The 23,828-nt window shown below is 48.6% G+C and overlaps 1 protein-coding gene across 2 annotated transcripts in view; it reads right to left on the reverse strand.

Moving 5' to 3' along the window:
• Window positions 1-23,828, reverse strand: part of LOC120929119 (mitochondrial ornithine transporter 1-like) — a 43,776-nt gene that overhangs the window by 17,354 nt on the left and 2,594 nt on the right. Inside the window, exons 2-3 of one of the 2 annotated variants that reach the window (XM_040340348.1) lie at window positions 10,587-10,659; window positions 6,437-6,695 (exon numbers count right to left, since the gene is read on the reverse strand). In XM_040340348.1, coding sequence (XP_040196282.1) covers window positions 6,437-6,695; window positions 10,587-10,659 — 332 coding nt within the window. Of the gene's footprint in view, window positions 1-6,436; window positions 6,696-10,586; window positions 10,664-23,828 lie in introns of both variants that reach the window. The other variant, XM_040340349.1, reaches the window with a different exon arrangement.

Here is a 23,828-nt window from a genome sequence, read left to right on the forward strand (position 1 = left end):
ATATTTTATATATATATATTTATATATATATATATACACACACACACACACATATATATATATATATATATATATATATATATATATATATATATATATATATATACACACACACACACAGTACCTTGAAAAAGTATTCATACCCCTTGAAATGTTCCACATTTCCATACGTTCCAAAACGTAAATGTATTTTATTAGGATTTTATGCGATAGACCAACACAAAGTGGCCCATAATTGAGAAGTCAAAGGAAAATGATAAATGGTTTTCAAATTCTTTTTTTAACCACTTGCCGCCCGCCAATGACATATTGACGTCGGCAAAGTGGTTGTAGAATCCTGACTGGACGTCATATGACGTCCTCAGGATTCTGAGCCGCTGCGCGCCCCCGGGGGCGCGCATCGCGGCGATCGTTGTTGCGGGGTGTCAGTCTGACACCCCTCAACACCGATCTCGGTAAAGAGTCTCTCACGGAGACTCTTTACCACGTGATCAGCCGTGTCCAACCACCGCTGATCACGGTGTAAACAGGAAGAGCCGTTGATGGCTCTTCCTCACTCGCGTCTGACAGACGCGAGTAGAGGAGAGCCGATCGGCGGCTCTCCTGACAGGGGGGGTTCGCGCTGATTGTTTATCAGCGCAGCCCCCCCTCGGATCGCCACATGGACCACCAGGGATGCCCACCAGGGAAGGGCAAAACAAAAAAAAACGGGAAAAAAAAAAGTCCAAAAAAAAAAAAAAGTCTGGGGGAAAAAAAAAAAGATGCAAAAAAAAAAGATGCCAATCAGTGCCCACAAATGGGCACTGACTGGCAACAAGTAAATCAGTGCCACCCCACAGTGTCCATCAGTGCCGCCCCACAGTGTCCATCAGTGCCACCCCACAGTGCCCATCAGTGCCACCCCACAGTGCCCATCTGTGCCACCCCACAGTGCCCATCTGTGCCGCCCATGAGTGCCCATCTGTGCCGCCCATGAGTGCCCATCTGTGCCGCCTATGAGTGCCCATCAGTGCCGCCCATGAGTGCCCATCAGTGCCGCCCATGAGTGCCCATCAGTGCCGCCCATGAGTGCCCATCAGTGCCACCTATGTGTGCCCATGAGTGCCACCTATGTGTGCCCATCAGTGCCGCATACCAGCGCCGCCAATCAGTGCCACCTCATCTGTGCCCGTCAGTACTACCTCATCGATGTCCATCAGTGCCATCTCATCTGTGCCCTTCAGTGCCACCATATCAGTGCCCGTAATTGAAAGAGAAAACTTACTTATTTACAAAAAAATTACAGAAAAAAAAAAAAAACGTAATTTTTTTCCAAATTTTTGGTCTTTTTTTAGTTGTTGCGCAAAAAAAAAATCGCAGAGGTGATCAAATACCACCAAAAGAAAGCTCTATTTGTGGGGAAAAAAGGACGCCAATTTTGTTTGGGTACAGTGTAGCATGACCGCGCAATTGCCATTCAAAGTGCGACAGTGCTGAAAGCTGAAAATTGGCTTGGGCGGGAAGATACGTAAGTGCCTGGTATGGAAGTGGTTAAAGAGATATCTGAAAAGTGTGGTATTTAGCCCTCCTAACTCTGATACCCCTAACTAAAATCTAGTGGAACCAATTGCCTTCAGAAGTCACCTAATTAGTAAATAGAGTCCTCATGGGTGTAATTTAATCTCTGTATAAATACAGCTGTTCTGTGAAGCCCTCAGAGGTTTGTTAGAAAACCTTATTGCACAAACAGCATCATGAAGGCGAAGGAACACACCAGACAGGCCAGGGATCAAGTTGTGGAGAAGTATAAAGCAGGGTTAGGTTTTACAAAAATATCCCAAGCTTTGAACATCTCACAGAGCACTGTTCAATCCATCATCTGGAAATAGAAAGAGTATGGCACAACTGCAAACCTACCAAGACATGGCCGTCCACCTAAACTGACAGGCCGGGCAAGGAGAGCATTTATCAGAGAAGCAGCCAAGTGGCCCATGATAACTCTGGAGATCCACAGCTCAGGTGGGAGAATCTGTCCACAGGACAACTATTAGTCCAAACACTAGCAAGAAGAAAGCCATAGGAAGTCCCGTTTGCAGTTTGAGAGAAGCCACGTGGGGGACACAGAAAACATGTGGAAAAAAAAAAAAAACATGTGGAAGAAGGTGCTCTGGTCAGATCGAAATTGAACTTTTTGGCCTAAAAGCAAAACTCTATGGCCCAGATTCACGTACAGCGGCGTATCTTTGTGCGGGCGTAGCGCATCTCATATGCGCTACGCCGACGTAACATAGAGAGGCAAGGCCAGTATTCACAAAGCACTTGCTCCCTAAGTTACGGCGGCGTAGCGTAAATGTGCCGGCGTAAGCCCGCCTAATTCAAAGTAGGCAGGTAGTGGGCGTGATGTATTGAAATGAAGCGTGACCCCATGTAAATGAAGGGCCGAACAAAATGCACATGTTCGCGCATGCTCAGAATCACGTTGCATATACTCCCTAAGATACAACGGCTCAATGTCTTCGACGTGAACGTAACCTACGCCCAGCCCCATTCACGTACGACTTACGCAAACGACGTAAAATCCGACGGCTGTTCCGACGTCCATACCCTAGCATGACTTACCCCTGCTTTATGAGGCTTAACTTTACGCCGGACGTACGCCTTACGTAAACGGCGTAGATTACAGCGACGGGCGTAAGTACATTCGTGAATCGGCGTATCTAGGTCATTTACATATTCGATGCGTAAATCAATGGAAGCGCCCCTTGCGGCCAGCGTAAATATGCACCCAAGATACAACGGCGTAGGAGACTTACGTTGGTCGTATCAAGCCAAAATTCAGGCGTATCTTGTTTGCTGAATAAGGTGCATAGATACGTTAGCGTAAGTCCTTTCTGAAAACTAACACTGCACATCACCCTGGACACACCGTCCCCACTGTGAAACATGGTGGTGGCAGCATCATGTTGTGGGGATGTTTTTCTTCAGCAGGGACAGGGAAGCTGGTCAGAGTTGATGGGAAGATGGATGGAGCCAAATACAGGGTAAGCTTAGAAGAAAACCTGTTAGCGTCTGCAAAAGACTTGAGACTGGGGTGGAGGTTTACATTTCAGCAGGACAAATACCCTAAGCATACAGCCAGAGCTACAATGGAATGGTTTGGATTGAAGCATATTCATGTGTTAGAATGGCCAAGTCAAAGTCTAGACCTAAATCCAATTGAGAATCTGTGGCAAGACGTGAAAATTGCTGTTCACAGACGCTCTCCATCCAATCTGACAGAGCTTGAGCTATTTTGCAAAGAAGAATGGGCAAAAATGTCACTCTCTAGATGTGCAAAGTTGGTAGAGATATACATGCGGCTGTAATTGCAGCGAAAGGGGGTTCTACAAAGTTGGGGCTGAATACAAATGCATTTTAAAAAATATTTATTATTTTCCTTCCACTTCACAATTATGTGCCACTTTGTGTTGGTCTATCACATAAAATCCCAATAAAATACATTTATGTTTTTGGTTGTAACATGACAAAATGTGGACAATTTCGAAAGGGGTATGAATACTTTTTCAAGGCACTGTATATATATATATACTGGCCCAGATTCTCAAAGGGCTTACGACGGCGCAACGCCATGTACGCCGTCGTAAGTCCTAATCTGGGCCGTCGTATCTATGCGACTGATTCTTAGAATCAGTTACGCATAGATATCCATTAGATCCGCCAGGCGTAAGGCTCTTACGCCGCCGGATCTTAAATGCAATTTTTTTTTGTCCGCTAGGTGTCGCCTCCGTCGTTTTCCCCGTCGAGTATGCAAATTAGCTAGATATGCGAAATTCCTGAAATACGCGCGGCCGACGCAGTAAAGTTACAACGTTTACATTAGGCTTTTCCCAGCGTAAAGTTGCCCCTGGGTATATGAGGCGCAACCAATGTTAAGTATGGCCGTCGTTCCCGCGTCGAAATTTATAAATTTACGTTGTTTGCGTAAGTCGTCCGTGAATGGGGCTGGATGCCATTTACGTTCACGTCGAAACCAATGACGTCCTTGCGACGTCATTTGGAGCAATGCACCCTGGGATATTTTACGGACGGCGCATGCGCAGTACGTTCGGCACGGGAACACGCTTAATTTAAATGCTACACGCCCCCTATCCGCCTAATTTGAATTAGGCGGGCTTGCGCCGGGTGATTTACGCTACGCTGCCGCAACTTTACAGGCAAGTCCTTTGTGAATAAAGCACTTGCCTGAAAAACTTGCGGCGGCGTAACATAAATGAGATACGTTACGCCCGCCCTAAGTTACGCCATTCTACGAGAATCTGGGCCACTGTATTTATTGGCGTATACCGCGCACTTTTTTGCCCTGAAATTCAGGGCAAAATCGTGGGTGCGCAATATACGCCGATACCCGCGCCGAGTTTGAACTACTGTGCCGGCATATACCGAGCGCAGTACACTCGTGTATAGTCGGGCAGGCTCGGCTCCTCTTGCAGTCACGTCCTGGACGTACAGGACGCACAGGACGTGACCGCGAGAGGAGCCGAGCCTGCCCGACTATACACGCGTGTACTGCGCTCGGTATATGCCGGTGCAGTAGTTCAAACGCAGTGCGGGAAGCGTGGATCGAGCGGGGAGCACACCGCAGAAGGACGCCGGACCCGACGAGGAGGACACCACCGAAGCCGCAGACGGACGCCGGACCCGAGGCCGCCGCGCAAGACACCAAAACTGTAAGTACTAAAATGTTTTTTTTTTTACAGGAATGCGGGTCCACTTTAGGGGTGCGCGCTATATGCCGGAGCGCGCAATACCCCGATAAATACGGTATATATATATATATATAAAATATATTTTATAGTTCAGTCTTGCAATATCAAAAATGTCTAAAAGGTCATTACAAATAATAAGAAGATTTTTTCTGTTATACAGTATCTCACAAAAGTTCTGTAAATATTTTATTATTTTTAATACTTTTCATGTGACAACACTAATGAAATGACAATTTGCTTCAATGTAAAGTAGTGAGTGTTCAGCTTATATAACAGTGTACATTTGCTGTCCCATCAAAATAACTCAACACACAGCCATATATGTCTAAACTGCTGGTTACAAAAGTGAGTACACCCCTACGTGGACATTTTCCATCACCGATGTCATGGGACTCGTTTGTGTTACAAAGTTTCAGGTGTGAATTGAGAGCAGGTGTGTTAAATTTGGTGTTATCGCTCTCACTCTCTCATACTGGTCACTGGAAGTTCAACATGGCACCTCATGGCAAAGAACTCTCTGAGGGTCTGAAAAAAAGAATTGTCGCTCTACATAAAGATGGCCTAGGCTATAAGAAGATTGCCAAGACCCTGAAACTGACCTGCAGCACGGTGGCCAAGACCATACAGCGGTTTAACAGGATAGGTTCTACTCAGAACAGGCCTCTCCATGGTCGACCAAAGTAGTTGAGTGCACATGCTCAGCGTCATATCCAGAGGTTGTCTTTGAGAAATAGACTCATGAGCCGCACACCTCATTAAATTGGTCTGCATGGCTGTCATCTCTCTTCTAAAAATGATGCACAAGAAATCCCACAGACAGTTTGCTGAAGACAAGCAGACTAAGGACATGGATTACTGGAACCATGTCATGTGATCTGATGAGACCAAGATAAACGTATTTGGTTCAAATGGTGTGAAGCGTGTGTGGCGGCAACCAGGTGAGGAGTACAAAAACAAGTGTGTCTTGGCTACAGTCAAGCATGGCGGTGGGAGTGTCATGGTCTGGGGCTGCATGAGTGCTGCCGGCACTGGGGAGCTACAGTTCAATGAGGGAACCATGAATGCCAACATGTACTGTGACATACTGAAGCAGAGCATGATCCCCTCCCTTCAGAGACTGGGCCGCAGGGCAGTATTCCAACATGATAACGACCCCAAACACACCTCCCAGATGACCACTGCCTTGCTAAAAAAGCTGAGGGTAAAGGCGATGGACTGGCCAAGCATGTCTCCAGACCTGAATCCTATTGATCATCTGTGGGGCATCCTCAAACGGAAGGTGGAGGAGCGCAAAGGTCTCCAACATCCAACAGCTCTGTGATGTCATCATGGAGGAGTGGAAGAGGACTCCAGTGGCAACCTGTGAAGCTCTGGTGAACACCATGCCCAAGAGGGTTAAGGCAGTGCTGGAAAATAATGCTGGCCACCCAAAATATTGACACTTTGGGCCCAATTCGGACATTTTCACTTAGGGGTGTACTCACTTTTGTTGCAGCGGTTTAGACATTAATGGCTGTGTGTTGCGTTATTTTGAGGGGACAGTAAATTTTGTAGAAAAGTGTATTTTCTTCAGTGTTGTCACATAAAAAGATATAAAATAAAATATTTTCAAAAATGTCAGGGGTGTACTCACTTTTGTGAGATACTGTATATTTGTGTCTGGATTAAAAAAAAATGTTTATTCTGCTTACCTTAGTGCTGCATTTTTGTCTAAGCCAGCAATATTCTTCACAATCCTCTGACAGAAGCCATAGCTCATGAAAAGTACGGAGTTTTCGGCAATGTTGGCAAGAAGGGCTGGGCTGGTCCCTTTGTAGAATCCTCGGAAGCCCACCTGCTTGTAAACCTTCCCTGCACAGTCTATCAGTCCTCTGTACATGGTGGGGAATGTCTGCATTTTAACCTTAGCCGTGTCTAATGGCTGTCCAACAAGGACACATGCTGTTCCACCTACACAAATAAATGACATATTATAAGAGGAGATAGCAATGTAAGCCAGTTAGCCAGTTCCCCACTGCCCACCAATGTAAGAGGCCAGTTCCCCACTGCCCACCAATGTAAGAGGCCAGTTCCCCACTGCCCACCAATGTAAGAGCCAGTTCCACACTGCCCACCAATATAAGAGGCCAGTTTCCCACTGCCCAGCAATGTAGAAGACCAGTTCCCCAGGACCCCACTGCCCACCAATGTAAGAGGCCAGTTCCACACTGCCCACCAATATAAGAGGCCAGTTTCCCACTGTCCAGCAATGTAGAAGACCACTTCCCCACTGCCTACTAATGTAGGAGGTCAGTTCCCCACTGCCCATTAATGTAAGAGGCCAGTTCCCCACTGCCCACCAATGTAAGAGGTCAGTTCCCCACTGCCCACCAATGTAAGAGGCCAGTTCCCCACTGCCCACCAATGTAAGAGGCCAGTTCCCCACTGCCCACCAATGTAAGAGGCCAGTTCCCCACTGCCCAACAATGCAAGAGGTCAGTTCCCCCCTGCCCACCAATGTAAAAGGCCAGTTCCAGACTGCCCACCAATGTAAGAGGTCAGTTCCCCACTGCCCACCAATGTAAGAGGTCAGTTCCCCACTGCCCACCAATGTAAGAGGCCAGTTCCCCACTGCCCACCAATGTAAGAGCCAGTTCCACACTGCCCACCAATATAAGAGGCCAGTTTCCCACTGCCCAGCAATGTAGAAGACCAGTTCCCCAGGACCCCACTGCCCACCAATGTAAGAGGCCAGTTCCACACTGCCCACCAATATAAGAGGCCAGTTTCCCACTGCCCAGCAATGTAGAAGACCAGTTCCCCACTGCCAACCAATGTAAGAGGCCAGTTCCCCACTGCCCACCAATGTAAGAGGCCAGTTCCCCACTGACCACCAATGTAATGGGTCAGTTCCCCACTGCCCACCAATGTAAGAGGCCAGTTCCCCACTGCCCACCAATGTAAGAGGCCAGTTCCCCACTGCCCACCAATGTAAGAGGCCAGTTCCCCACTGCCCAACAATGCAAGAGGTCAGTTCCCCCCTGCCCACCAATGTAAAAGGCCAGTTCCAGACTGCCCACCAATGTAAGAGGCCAGTTTTCCACTGCCCAGCAATGTAGAAGACCAGTTCCCCACTGCCAACCAATGTAAGAGGTCAGTTCCCCACTGCCCACCAATGTATGGGACCAGTTCCCCACTGCCCACCAATGTAGGGGACCAGTTCTCTTCTGACCACCAATGTAATAAGCCAGTTCTCCACTAACCACCAATGAAAGGGGGCACTACACTGATTAATCTAAGGGGGCACTACACTGTCCACCAATGTAAAGTAGAAGTTTTCCACAGGCACCAATCTAACAAGACACACTTATGGCGCGCTATAATGACAACCAAGGTAAGAACAATCTATAATGGCCACTAATGTAATATTATATCATGTCTAATATCATTATTATAAATAATATTATTAATATTAGTTTTCATGATTAGGGGTGAGCTGTTTGCAACAAACACTGGCTGTTTGGATGTTCGCCCAAATGCCGAACATTTAGGGCGTTTGGCATGGACTAACATGACAGCTTCTGGCTGTCAGTGGTGGCTGAGGAAGCAAAGGGTGTTTGCACCCGCCGCATCCATACAAACCATCCATACAAACCATCCATACAAACCACTGACGTCATCCAAGCCATGTCAACAAATGGTGGGGGATCAGAGGGGTTACACTATTGCCTAAATATAGCCAAAATATGGGCAGGTCATCAGGATTTGTTTTTTCATCGAGTCAGTGGGCAGCAGGCATCATGACTGACAATGGATTTACACTGTGGGGCATTTTTTGGGGATTTGTGTTTTTTAATAAAGGACTTATTAAACATTTGTGTGTTTTTACTGCTAGGTAATGTTTTTTTATGAATGAGTGGGGGGGCAGTATCTATGGGCCCCCTTATAATTTAAGGGGGCTTCCAGGATCCAATATGCCCCCCAGTTTGCAGACCCCTAAAAACACTAAGGTGGAGGAGGACGAAGCCTTTGCTCCCCCCATGTTGAGGGCATGTAGCATGGCATGGTCCAGGAGGTAAGTAGGGGATGTACATTCACGCCCCCCCCCCCCACCTTTTCCTGGCCAAACCGTCTGAATGCTGGGATTAGGGGTCTGGTATGAATTTATATATTTTTTGCATGGAGATCTCTTCAAAATCCGAAAGGAAGGGTCTGGTATGGATTTCCAGGGGCACCTCACACATTTTTTTTGCATGAGGCAATCCCTTAAAATCAATACCAGGCTCAAAGGGTCTGGTATTAATTGGGGGGTGGAGGCTTTTAAAAAAAAAGAAAAAAGCTGGCATTGAAATGTAATTTACTAGAGATTTTAAACACGTTTTTCCTTTGTAAATGGAAATTTCTGTACATCACAGAGATGAACTTCTTCAAAGACAGGGTTTAGGGCACCTCAGGCATATTATTTAGAGGAATTGGTAATTTAATGTTTCACTTTAAGCATTTAAAAAAAAAATAACTTGACACCCCCTTGCCTATTTGCCCAGAAAATGGCCACCCTAGTCATCATTATTAGGCCCAAGAGGCAGACTCTCAGGAGATCAGCAGGAAATCTGTCCACTGATCTCCTGCTGATCAGAGCAGAGTGGGTGACAGGTTTGCGTCCGCTTAGTTTCTGCAGAGCGGACACAGATGGAGCCCACTCTGCTTTAAACAGCAGGGGATCAGCGGACACAGACGGAGCCCGCTCTGCTCTGATCAGCAGGGATCAGCGGACACAGACGGAGCCCGCTCTGCCCTGATCAGCAGGGATCAGCGGACACAGACGGAGCCCGCTCTGCTCTGATCAGCAGGGATCAGCGGACACATACCGAGCCCACTCTGCTCTGATCAGCAGGGATCAGCAGACACATACCAAGCCCGCTCTGGTCTGATCAGCAGGGATCAGCGGACACATACCGAGCCCGCTCTGCTCTAAACAGCAGGGGATTAGCGGACACAGACCGAGCCCGCTCTGCTCTGATCAGCAGGGATCAGCGGACACATACCGAGCCCGCTCTGCTCTAAACAGCAGGGGATTAGCGGACACAGACCGAGCCCGCTCTGCTCTGATCAGCAGTGAATCAGCGGACACAAACCGAGCCCGCTCTGCTCTGATCAGCAGGGATCAGTGGACACAGACCGAGCTCACACTGCTCAGCAGACACAGCCTGAGCCCACTCTGCTCTGATCAGCAGGGATCAGTGGACACAGATGGAGCCCGCTCTGCTCTAAACAGCAGGGGATTAGCGGACACAGACCGAGCCCGCTCTGCTCTGATCAGCAGAGGATCAGCGGACACAGACTGAGCCCGCTCTGCTCTCTGGACCGGTGGGTGTAAACCGACTCCGCTGTCTGTTTACACCTGACTGCCCTTTGATCTTATCCACCTAGATGCAAGGGGACAGATCCCCTTTGTTTGTTTTTTGGGTGTACCAGATTGGATGTAGGCAAATATAAACGGATACAAATCCATAGGGGTGAATAGAGGGTCCAATCAGGTCCACCTTAAGAACTGACAGGGGGACCTGATCAGACCCTTTGTGTGAAAGGGACCTTACTGCTTAAAGCTCGCTCAGAAGAGGGAGATGTTAACAATGGATCAGCCCTGGGTGTGTCATATAAATTAGGTAAGTTGCTGCATTTTTGATCCCCTGAAAAGGAATTGCACAGCTAACGATATGATTTCTATTTTCCTCACACACAACATCACCAGTATGGTACAATACCCCGCTTCAGATCACTAAAGCATTGTAACTCCATAAACAAAAATATAATAACAGGTATGTGGCTCCATCAATGTGCTGACGTGCCCACGTCACTCACCTATCGCTCCGGCAGTGAGATCTATAGCTGCTTGTAGAGCTGAGTTAGGCGCCATGTTTCTGACACACGGTTTCTACCTAGGAAGGAAAATCATACAATATTTTTTTTTTGAATCAAAAGGTTTTTATTGCTCACAAAACATACTGTTACAGGAAAACAGAAAACAGAATGACATCTTGCATCTTTGCTTTCCAATATACACAAGAACAGAATTGCTGGTCATACATCATAGACTTAACTACAAAACAGTGCTCACATGCCATATACCACCCAGCCCCTACAGACCCATTCTTCAGCCCTCCGTCCCCTCCTTCCCGTCCACCCCTCCTCTGTCCACGTAGCTTCCCAGATAAATAGGCCAGGGACCTTATCCAATGTCTTCTATTGCCCCTACACCCCACCAAGTAGCCTAGTTTGTACCAATTCCAAAGGGCTTAGGCCAGGTATCGCGAGCCAAGGATCCCAAAGTTTAAGAAATTTCCCTGCGTTTCCCCTATGCTGGTATATGTACTTCTCCATCAACAGTGTCTTACCCATATGTTGGACCCAGGTTTTAAGCAAAGGCGCCTCCCTTGACTTCCAATGTATAAGAATGAGCTTTCTCGCCTGAAATAGAGCTCTGGCGAATGCCATCCTGGTGCCCGCCTCCTCGATTACCCCCTCCAGGACACCCAGTATGCAACAAAGCGGCTCCAATGGGACGTTGGTCTGAAACACCGAATTCAGCGTAGCCAGAACCTCAACCCAGTATCTATGTAGCTTGGGGCACCGCCAGAGCAAGTGAATCAAATCCCCCTGGGCCGCCCTACAGCGTCCACACAGTGGATCCGGAGTTCGGCCCATTCTGAAAAGCTTGACCGGGGTAAAGTGCACCCTTAACAGTATGTAAAGCTGGGAGACTTTCTGTGATACATTTAGTGAACAGGTATTTACGGCCTGTAGCGCCTCCTCCCATACCCCACCCTCAAAGGGTCCTAGATCCATCTCCCATTGCTCCACCACCTTCATAGGGTACCCCTCAAGAAATGATGCCAGAAGCATGCCGTAGCACTGCGAGATCATGCCTTTGGTATCCTGTGCGGAACGCAGCATTCGGAAAACAGGTGTGGGGGACTGGACCCACTCCACAGCTGTCCCCTGGGCCTGCACTGCGTGCTGCAATTGCATGTAGTAGAACTGCATGGTAGGTGGTAAGTTAAATCTGGACCTCAGCTCACTAAAGGGAAGTAGGGCCCCCCTCCGAAAGACATGTTTAAGGTGCGTAATCCCTACGGACCTCCATCTGTGGCCCTGGTAAATCTTGGCCAGTTCCTCATACGTGTCATTCCCCCAAATGGGGCTAAACTCAGTGAACCCCAGCACATCTTGAAACTGCCTGACTTTATTCCATACCTTCTGGACGAGAGCATATGTGGGCATACGTTTATTGGATTTTTGAAACCTGCGGGCCTCCAGCCCCTCAGGAATCGCGGCTGCCCCAGAGCCCCGCAGCATAAGCCTAGCCGCGGAGGTCGTGGGCAGCGGTTCCATGACCCCTATTAAGTGCTGCAGCTGTGCCGCCAAGTAATACAACCAGGGATTGGGTAAAGCCAGGCCCCCTCCCTCCTTCGGGCGCTGGAGTTGTTCTAACTTTATCCTAGGGGGTTTAGTGTGCCACAACAGCTGTCTAAAAAGAGAGTTAACTACACGAAATATTTTAAGGGTAATGACAATGGGCGCGTTATGGAGGAAATATAGCAGTTGCGGCATTAGTATCATTTTGATAAGGTTGGTTTTACCCGCCAGTGACATCTTCAGTCTGTTCCAGATTTGGATCTTGTCCCTAAATCTGGACAGTAAAGGGTACACATTGAGCTTACAGTAATCGGTTATCATGGGAGATATCCAGACCCCAAGATACTTAAAGGATGTCACTACGGGGACCGGGCACGGCAGACTGCTCCCGTGCATCGGCTCCCCATCCAGGAACATCAGGGCAGACTTTGTCCAGTTGATGGTGAGGCCCGAAAAGCGGCCAAAGTCAGTGATTATGACCATCATCTGCCGCAGGGAGTCCTCTGCATCCTCCAAAAAGAGGAGCATGTCGTCCGCATACAGCATGATCTTTTCGTGCATGTCACCATATCTGAACCCGCGTACCGACCCGCAATCCCTCACCAGGGCCGCCAGAGGCTCAATAGCCAGGGCAAAGAGCAGGGGGGACAGGGGACAACCCTGCCTGGTCCCCCTGCCCAGAGCGAAAGCGTGAGACATCCTATCAGCCATTCGTACGGCCGCCTTGGGCGTAGCATACAAAAGGCGTACCCACCTCAGGAATCTAGGGCCGATGCCGAACTTGGACAGCACCGCCCACATGTACCGCCAGCCGACACCGTCGAAGGCCTTATTGGCATCTAACGACAACAGTGCCCTGCAGCCGACGGAATCCGAGGGGGGTCTGCATATTTAGGTATAACCGACGAAGATTCGTCGCGGTAGATTTACGCAGCATAAAACCCGCTTGGTCGGAGTGTATAATGGACAGGATTATTTTGTTCACCCGCATAGCCAGTATCTTCGCAAGAATTTTGACATCACTTTGTAGGAGGGAAATAGGTCTATACGACCCAGGATCCAGCGGATCCTTGCCAGCCTTCAGCAGTAGAACAATGTTCGCCCTTGTCATGGATGGAGGCAGGTCACCCGCGTCAAACGAGGAGTTGAACACCTCGAGCAGCTTGGGTAGCACCGCCTCCCCATACTGAGTATACACTTCCATGGGTATACCGTCGTCGCCCGGGGCCTTGCATGTGGGGAAGGAAGCAGCCGCCTCCCGGAGCTCCTCCAGGGTGAGCGGCTTCTCCAGCTCAGCCCGCGCCACACTGCTCAAAACCGGGAGAGCCACCGCATCAATGTAACACTGCAGCTCTGCATCTGTAAAGTCGTCCCGCGCCTTGTATAGTTCCGAATAAAAATTAGCTAGCTCCGCCAAAATCAGCTCCGGTTCGTTCACCAGCCATCCCTGCATGTCACGGATTGCTCCTATGGCAGGGGACGCCTGCTGAGACCTGGCAATTCTGGCCAACAAACGACCCGTCTTCTCCCCCTCTTCGTAGTAAGCCTGCTGGGTAAAGAAGCGCTTTCGCTCCACGGCGGAGGATCTCAACCGGTCCAGGGAATCCTGGCCCGACGTCCACGTCTCCCTCGCGGGCTCTGACGGGTCCAAAACATACGCTAACTCCAGCTGCCTCACCTGGTCCTCGACCCGCTCTAAAAGGGCGGACGAGTTGTGCTTAATGGCTGCAATTTCCTCAATGAATGTTCCCCTCAGACAGGCCTTAAAGGCATCCCAACTCAGGGCACGATCCTCCCCTCCCCAATTTTCCACAAAATACTGTTCCATTCTGCGCACAACCTGATCATGGGAGGTAAACAACTTCAGCCAGAAGGCGTTTAGTTTCCACGGGGCCCTGGGCAATGAGGAGACCGGTCGGGTAACCAGGTGGGCCACCAGTGGGGAGTGGTCAGAAACCCCCCTCGGAAAGTATTCCACCTTAGGAATCATATGGAGAACCTGAGGGGACCCCACACACAGATCTATACGGGACAGGGACCCATGAGACTTAGAGAAGCAAGAAAATTGTTTGACCATGGGGTATCGAGCTCTCCAAATGTCCAGCCAACCCACCTCCCCTAACAATCTGCTCAGTATTGTTCCCCTGCCTCCCTGAGGCACCTGGGCTGGGGGGTGCCTGTCTATCCTAGGATCAATACATGCGTTAAAATCCCCCATTACCAGAACAGGAACATCAGGCTTGTTGCTCAGATATGACAAAAACAGCTGCAGCACCTCTCGAGAAAAAGGCGGGGGGACATACACAAAAGCTAGTACCATGGTGACTGTGAATATCTTGCAATACAAAAAGACATATCTGCCAAGGGTGTCTATGGCTGCGTCTATTTCCTGGTAGGCTAAAGAGCTATGTATCAGCACACTCACCCCCCGGGAATAAGAGGTATGAGTGGAGTGGTAGGCCTTGCCCACCCAGGAAAATCCCAGACACCCTACCGTGTCCCTCGTGAGGTGAGTCTCCTGTAGGCCCACAACGCCAGGAAGGAATTTCTTCAGACCAGAGCGAATCATAGTGCGTTTTAATGGGTCATGCACACCTCGCACATTCCAAGTTACTACCGGGGTGGTGGCCATGGCGGAGTCCAGTGATAATCATTGGCTGAGGCCCGAGGCCAGGAGTCCAGCAGGTAAGCGAACAACAAGTGGTGTATATCTGTGAGAATTTGAGCAGAAACTGTGAGAAAGAAAGATTTGAGCAACCGTGTCCACATCTTAGCCCCAGCCGGGGCGGAGGCATGCCTCCTCTGTGGCCCTCCAATATGTGGACCCAGCAAACAATGTGTGCCAACCGGGCACAGAAAGATACAGTTCCCCAGCCGGGGTGGAGTAAAGGCACCAGTCAACATGTAGGTGCATGCCCCCCACTGTAGCATAGAGTCCAGGGGGGGTGTGTTTCAACTGCCGAAGCTCTAATTAGGCGCTAATAAAATAGAAACAAGTAAAATCCCGTTCAAAAGGTAGCAACTTATCTTGTCTGCGGCGAAAACTGTAACATGCGGGAGCGAACGCGGGGCCTCAGTCTCCTCTGTCCTCCTCTCGGCGTCTCCTCAGACCTTGCTCATTATGATCCAGCCACTGCGCGGCCTCCGCTGCGGATTCAAAGAAGGTGGCTTGACCTCTCACCGTGACCCGCAACTTCGCCGGGAATAGCATGGCATACGTGACTTGTATCTTCTGCAGGCGCTTTTTAACCTCCGCAAATTTGGCTCTCTTGCGCTGCACCTCAGCCGAGAAGTCAGGGTAAAATGAAATCCTGGCTCCATTGTAATGCACCGATCCCTTTTCCCTGGCCAGCCGTAGGATTATCTCCCTGTCCCGATAGTTGAGGAGTCTGGCCAGCATGGACCTGGGGGGGCTGCCAGGGGGGAGAGGCCTGGGAGGAGTGCGGTGTGCCCGTTCCACCGCGAACAGTGTGGTGAAGGCCTCCTTGCCAAAGATGTCTTGGAGCCATGTCTCTACGAAGGCCGTGGGGTCCCTACCTTCCACCTTCTCCGGGAGTCCCACTATGCGAACATTATTCCTTCGCAGGCGGTTCTCAATGTCATCTGTCTTTGCGTTGGCCTGCGCGGACTGCTGCAGGGCAGATCTGGTGTCCCTAGTAAGGGGTGGAAGTGCATCCTCCACCTCGCTGATGCGGCCCTCCACAGCCGTGGTCCTCTCCCTGATCTTCTGGAGGTCATGGCGCATGAGGGACACCGTCTCAGTAAGCTCCCCAAACTGCATTTTCAGTCCATCCACCGAGGCAGTGACCGACGTGGTACACTTCTGCACTGCCCGGAGGATCTCACCAAGCGTAGGTTGCGGGGCATCCTCCTGCAGTTCCCCGAATAATTCCTGCATGGTGTCAGAGGAGCTCTCAAGGGGCAGCGTGTCATCCATGGTCGGATCGCCATTTTGGCCCTGCACTCTCTGCGCCCTTGTCAGCTGCGACGGAGCAGGGGAGCTGGTGGGGCCCTGTAGCTTCTGCGTGTAATAAAGCATGTCTTTGGGGGGCTCTTTCCCTTGTTGTTTGTGTGTTTTAGGAGCCTTACCGTCAACCACCGTGTGCTTTTCAGCCCCGCGCGCTGCCTTCGGTTGCTGCGAGGCCCCAGCGCCATCTTGGATCTCCATGGTCGCCGCTGCTGCGGCTCCCTTCTCAGGTTTATGGGTCATCCGAACCCCGCCGATCGTCCAGACCCCCTCCGCTATGGACAGTGAAGCTGTGTGCCTCCGGGGAACCGATCGCCTGCGGCTGCAATTATCGGGAACCGGATCGAATCAGGATCATTAGCGGGAGCTCCGTGCTATGCGACTGCTCACATGCCTGTCTAGGCCACGCCCCCAATCATACAATATTTACTTCTACTTAAGGTGGTTCTAAACATTATTTACCTCAATGCATTCATTGCATTAAAGTAAAATGATTACCTTACAGTCCTGTTCACTTATTGTGTTTGCTTCACTTCAAACATTATACCCTGTGTCGCTTTCTTGGTGCTTCAAAGTGTCTCCGAAGCCTCCATAGAAGTCTATGACAACACTTGCTAACAGCACCTGCAGCTTTTGAGAGCCTTTTATTCAACTTTAGCTTTGCTTTGTTTTGGAGGTATTGCAGGTATGAGAAACCCCAGGATGGGAAACCAAGAACTGAACCTGAAAGACGTCCTCAGCAGTCACTTCCGGTTCATGTGTATATATTCTGGGAGAGTCTGGTGCAGACGTCACATCTAGTGTGGAGCAGCAGGAAGGTGAGTGGGGTCCCGACTGGAGCGAAGCAACTAGCAGATGGCCTATGTGGAGTGCAACATGGGATTGCCAATTGCGGGCCCGGAGAGAGAGGACTGAGCGGCAGAGGATCAGCAGAGCTGGGGACCAGAGCAGAAGAAACCAGCAATGTCACACGTGGTGAGCAGCGGGGGAGCAATATAGCGGGAGGTGAGCGGGGACCAGAGGAGGAGGAGGATCAGCAAACCAGAGGATCAGTAGAGCTGGGGTTTACTAATGAACGGGGGATCAACAGAGATCGAGATTTCTACTGAGCGGAGGATCAGCAGAGCTGGGGGTACAACTGAGCTGGGGATCTGCTGAACAAAGGTAATATTAAGCTGGGGATCTACTGAACAAGGGTAATAATAAACTGGGGATCTGCTGAGTGGGCATACTACTGAACCAAAGTTCTACTTTAAAAACAAATAGAAAATCAACACACACTGGAAATTTGCCAGAGGAAGAGGAAGGTGCATTAACCACTTCATGCAAATCGTGTGCGTTTCTCTTTCAGATAAAAGTGATCTCTGCGGGGGATTCGCCGCAAGATCACTTTTATCGGTGGTGGAAGAGGTGCCCACACCCCCTCCCACTGCTCTCCGGTCGTCTCCGCCGTTTACTGGAGCCGTCGGTAGCGGCGGAGACGATCACGTTATGTCCCCTCACTGCCTGGATGCAGAGCGAGGGGAAGATGGCCCCCGCTCAGGTCCACAGCATTGGAGGGCAGAAGCAACGTCAAACGTCACTTCCGCCCATAGCTCTAATGCCGCGTACAGACGGTCGTTTTTTGTGATGGAAAAAAACCCGACGTTTTAAATCATGAAATAAAACAACGTTTTTGAAACTTTATTTTCAAAAACGAAGTTGCCTACACACCAGTTGCCTACAAAGCGCGGTTACGGTCAGCACGTACAAAGGCACTCTGTTCCATTGAAGCTCGCTTCATAACTTGCTTCTGAGCATGCGTGGGTTTAAAAACGTCGTTTTCAACGTCGTTTTGCCCACACACTATCATTTTACAGTAATTGACACAAAAAACGGAGTTTTGAAAAACGACACAAAAAATTCGAGCATGTTCGAATTTTTTTTTTGTCGTTTTTCAGAAGACATAAAACAACGTTTTCCCCACACACGGTCATTTTAAATGACGTTTTCAAAAACGTCGTTTTTTTTTTCATCACAGAAAACGACCGTCTGTACGCGGCATTAAAGGAGAATATGTTTACGTTCCTTATAAAAGGCATAAAAGTGACACCATTTTTTTAATAAAAAGACAGTGTCAAAATAAAAAATAAAATAAATAAGGAATGTTTTTTTTTTTTTTAAAGTGCCCCGTCCCGACGAGCTCACGTGCAGAAACGAACGCATACGCGACTGGCGCCTGCATATGAAAATGGTGTCCAAACCACACACATGAGGTATCGCCGCGATCAGTAGAGCGAGAGCAATAATTCTAGCCCTAGTCCTCCTCTGTAACTAAAAACATGCAACCTGTAGAATTTTTGTAAACATTGCCTATGGAGATTTTTAAAGGTAAAAGTTTGACGAGCGGGCGCAATTTTGAAGCGTGACGTGTATCAATTTACTTGGCTTAACATTATTTTTCACAATATAAAAGAAATTGGGCTAACTTTACTGTTGTTTTTTTTTTATTATAAAAAAGGTGTATTTTTTCAGAAAAAATAAAACGTTTGTAAGACCACTGCACAAATACGGTGTGACAGAAAGTATTGCAACGACCGCCATTTTATTCTCTAGGGAGTTAGAATATATATATATCTATATATATATATATATATATATATATATATATATATATATATATATATATATATATATATATATAATGTTTGGGGGTTCTAAGTAATTTTCTAGCAGAAAAAAATATTTTAACTTGTATACAACAAGTGTCAAAAAGAGGCTCGGTCCTTAGGTGGTTAATGTGTAATAAAGTTGAAGCAAATGTAAATGAGCCCTAGCTATATAGCTTTCCAAAAAAGCAGCTACACATAAGGACATTTATTATTAATCAATCAATTATTATGATTTTGGAAAAGTTCAGTCCACTAAAAAGGAATGGATTAATCCACCAAATATAGGATCGATAGGACTAAAACTGCCTGTATGTGTGAGAATGTAAGATGCTACCATTCCTTATCACACTCCAAAGTACAAACATATCGCTTTTTCTTCTACTCAGAATGTTGGAAGGATATTCTGAGTAGGACAAGCTGTATGTGTGATAAGTAATGCATAGTGCAGGGCGCTGCTTAAAAGGGGGTTAGGGATATATTATGTATTTAGCCTCCGGTTTACACCTGTGCGACTTGTCATGCGATTTGAACCTATCGAATCACATGACAAGTTGCACCCTATTGTCCGCAATGGAAGCGTTCAAATCGGTGCGACTCCGACTATATCAGAGTCGCACTACTTTTTGCAAGTTCAGGTGCGACTTGCATAGACTACTCTGCATGAAGTCCAACAGATGTCTTCCAAGTAGCACCTGAAGTAGCACTAATTTCAAATCGTGCTACTTTAAATGATCTACATGCAGGGCATCGCCCCCCCCCCAGTCCATGCGTCCGGCCCCTAATCTACATGCAGGGCTCTGCCCCCCTCTAGTGCATGCGTCCGGCCCCTAATCTACATGCAGGGCTCTGCCTCCCCTAGTCCATGCGTCCGGCCCCTAATCTACATGCAGGGCTCTGCCTCCCCTAGTCCATGCGTCCGGCCCCTAATCTACATGCAGGGCTCTGCCTCCCCTAGTCCATGCGTCCGGCCCCTAATCTACATGCAGGGCTCTGCCTCCCCTAGTCCATGCGTCCGGCCCCTAATCTACATGCAGGGCTCTGCCTCCCCTAGTCCATGCGTCCGGCCCCTAATCTACATGCAGGGCTCTGCCTCCCCTAGTCCATGCGTCCGGCCCCTAATCTACATGCAGGGCTCTGCCCCCCCCAGTCCATGCGTCCGGCCCCTAATCTACATGCAGGGAGCCACCCCCCCAGTCCATGCGTCCGGCCCCTAATCGACATGCAGGGCGCTGCCTCCCCTAGTCCATGCGTCCGGACCCTAATCTACATGCAGGGCTCTGCCCCCCCTAGTCCATGCGTCCGGCCCCTAATCTACATGCAGGGAGCCACCCCCCAGTCCATGCGTCCGGCCCCTAATCTACATGCAGGACGCCGCCCCCCTAGTACATGCGTCCGGACCCTAATCTACATGCAGGGCGCCGCCCCCCACCCCTCCAGTACATGCATCTGGCCCCTAATCTACATGCAGGGCGCCGCCCCCCTAGTACATGCGTCCGGACCCTAAACTACATGCAGGGCGCCGCCCCCCACCCCTCCAGTACATGCATCTGGCCCCTAATCTACATGCAGGGCACCGCCCCCCTAGTACATGCGTCCAGACCCTAATCTACATGCAGGGCGCCGCCCCCCACCCCTCCAGTACATGCATCTGGCCCCTAATCTACATGCAGGGCGCCGCCCCCCTAGTCCATGCGTCCGGCCCCTAATCTACATGCAGGGAGCCACCCCCCCCCCCAGTCCATGCGTCCGGCCCCTAATCTACATGCAGGGCTCTGCCCCCCTAGTCCATGCGTCCGGCCCCTAATCTATATGCAGGGCTCTGCCCCCCTAGTCCATGCGTCCGGCCCCTAATCTACATGCAGGGCGCTGGACGCATGGATTTGAATGGATTGTGTTTTTTTTAAAAGCACGTGATTAGAGCCAGAATTAGAGCTTCAAAAAGGGTAGACTCACTCTAACCCCACCCTATTGTGTGTCATTAGCAAATTAAAGTAGAGGTCCACCTAAAAAAATAAATATACACCAAAATGTGGCAAAAAAATGTGATTTATTTTTTATTTTTTACTTACCAGAAATTACGGCTACTAAGCGGATCTTCCAAATCTGCCTCTTCCTAGTCTGCGGCTGGTCTTCATTCTTGTCCTCCTCGCGTTGTCTTCTGGGGAATGGGGCACGCTGTCTTCTGGGAACTGAGTGTATCTCAGAGAACAGCCTCCCATTCATACAGCGCCGCACCACTTGCGCATGCACAGTAGGAAACGGGCAGTGAAGCCGCAAGGCTCCACTGCCTGTTTCCCTTAGTGAGGATGGCGGTGTCCCGGGACCTGCCGCGATCGAGGGATCGGCCTCGGGGGGCTGACATCATCGCTGGCGCCTAGGACAGGTAAGTTTCCTTATTAAAAGTCAGTAGCTACAGTGTCTGTAAAAAAACACACGCTTAAATATTCGCCAATGTCTTCCTGTTTCTCCTCTCCAATCAGGAAGCGGCTCCTGAGACCCCATTGGCCGGGAGTCCTAAAACCCCATTGCCTGGGAGTCCGAAGACCCCGTTGTCCGGTAGGAGAAGCGATGGAGACGGAGAGGGGAAGCCACCGCCGCAGCCGTGACCTGCATGGGGTAAGTGCGGGGCTGACTGGTGGCCTGGCGGGCCAGAGGGTGAGCCAGTGCTTGGGGGGGGGGGGGGGGGGGGGGGTTTAGTAGAACATGCTGCATTTTTCCTGCACTGGACTGTATTGGAACGCTGTAAAAGGCATCAAAAACGCACTCGAATGCACCAAAAACGCACCGGGCCCCAGTACAGTAAAAAGAAAAAAAAAAAAACATCTGGAATGCATCCGGAAATGCATTAAAACACACAAAAAAACACATCGGAATGCGCCAAAAAACGTGTCAGGGCTGGTTCACACCACAAAAACGCACTCCACATCTGTTCTGGAAGCGTTTCTGCATGCGTTTTTTATGCATTCTGGTGTGTTTTTGATGCGTTTCCGGATGCATTCCAGGTGCGTTTTTTTCTTTTTATTTCTCTATACTATACCAGGGTCCAGTGCGTTTTTTTCTTTTTATTTCACTATACTATACTAGGGTCCAGTGCGTTTTTTTCTTTTTATTTCACTATACTATACAAGGGTCCAGTGCGTTTTTTTCTTTTTATTTCACTATACTATACTAGGGTCCAGGTGCGTTTTTTCTTTTTATTTCTCTATACTATACTAGGGTCCCGTGAGTTTTTTTCTTTTTATTTCTCTATACTATACTAGGGTCCAGGTGCGTTTTTTCTTTTTATTTCTCTATACTATACTAGGGTCCGGTGCGTTTTTTCTTTTTATTTCTCTATACTATACAAGGCTCCCGTGCGTTTTTTTCTTTTTATTTCTCTATACTATACAAGGCTCCCGTGCGTTTTTTTCTTTTTATTTCACTATACTATACTAGGGTCCAGGTGCGTTTTTTCTTTTTATTTCTCTATACTATACTAGGGTCCCGTGAGTTTTTTTCTTTTTATTTCTCTATACTATACTAGGGTCCAGGTGCGTTTTTTCTTTTTATTTCTCTATACTATACTAGGGTCCGGTGCGTTTTTTCTTTTTATTTCTCTATACTATACAAGGCTCCCGTGCGTTTTTTTCTTTTTATTTCTCTATACTATACTAGGGTCCGGTGCGTTTTTTCTTTTTATTTCTCTATACTATACTAGGCTCCCGTGCGTTTTTTTCTTTTTATTTCTCTATACTATACTAGGGTCAGGTGCGTTTTTTCTTTTTATTTCTCTATACTATACTAGGGTCCAGGTGCGTTTTTTCTTTTTATTTCTCTATACTATACTAGGGTCCCGTGAGTTTTTTTCTTTTTATTTCACTATACTATACTAGGGTCCAGTGCGTTTTTTTTTTTATTTCACTATACTATACAAGGCTCCCGTGCGTTTTTTTCTTTTTATTTCTCTATACTATACTAGGGTCAGGTGCGTTTTTTCTTTTTATTTCTCTATACTATACTAGGGTCCAGGTGCGTTTTTTCTTTTTATTTCTCTATACTATACTAGGGTCCCGTGCGTTTTTTTCTTTTTATTTCACTATACTATACTAGGGTCCCGTGCGTTTTTTCTTTTTATTTCACTATACTATACTAGGGTCCCGTGCGTTTTTTCTTTTTATTTCACTATAGTATACTAGGGTCCCGTGCGTTTTTGATGCATTTTTCTGCGTTCCAGTACAGTCCAGTGCAGGTAAAATGCAGCATGTTCTACTTTTTTGAAAAATACTGCTTTCGGCGTGATCAATAATCGGATCGTTAGTACAGAGCCAATCAGGACAGTTCATCCGATATTATTTCATCGGACATGCATGAAAATATTTTTTGTATGATGCCAGATCGTCCGATTTTCATTTACCGTATTTATTGGGGTATAGCGCACTCCCGCGTATAGCGCGCACCCCTAAAGTTGGGCAGAAATTCCTGTGGAAAAAAAGATTTTGTACTTACAGTTTTGGTGTCTTGCGTGGCGCCCATCGGCGGCCTCGTCGGGTCCGGCGTCCGTCTGCGGCTTCGGGTGTCCTCTTCGTCGGGTCCGGCGTCCTTCTGTGGCGTCCTCCCCGCTCGTTTCCCACTTTCCCGCGCCGAGTTTGAATACTGCGCCGGCATATACCGAGCGCAGTACACTCGGGCAGGCTCGGCTACTGTCACACTCACATCCTGTACGTCCAGGACGTGAGTGCGGAAGGAGCCGAGACTACCCGACTATACACGAGTGTACTGCGCTCGGTATATGTCGGCGCAGTATTCAAACTCGGTGGCGGGAAAGTGGGTATCGGCGTATATCGCGCACCCACGATTTTGCCCTGAAAATTTTCAGGGCAAAAAAGTGCGCGGTATACGCCGATAAATACGGTAGTTAGTACAGCTGTCATTCGAAAATTCAATACAAATGCATTACAACACATGACATCACTTCCACATTTCTTTCTGTCGTACGAGAATTTTCGTGACTTTAATAAACTCTTCAGATTCAATCTGAGATTTGCATATAAAAAAAAAATCGATGATCATTGGTCCGATAATCTCCTGGTG

This window comes from Rana temporaria, chromosome 2, assembly GCF_905171775.1.
Source record: "Rana temporaria chromosome 2, aRanTem1.1, whole genome shotgun sequence".
Classification (NCBI taxonomy): Eukaryota; Metazoa; Chordata; class Amphibia; order Anura; family Ranidae; genus Rana; species Rana temporaria.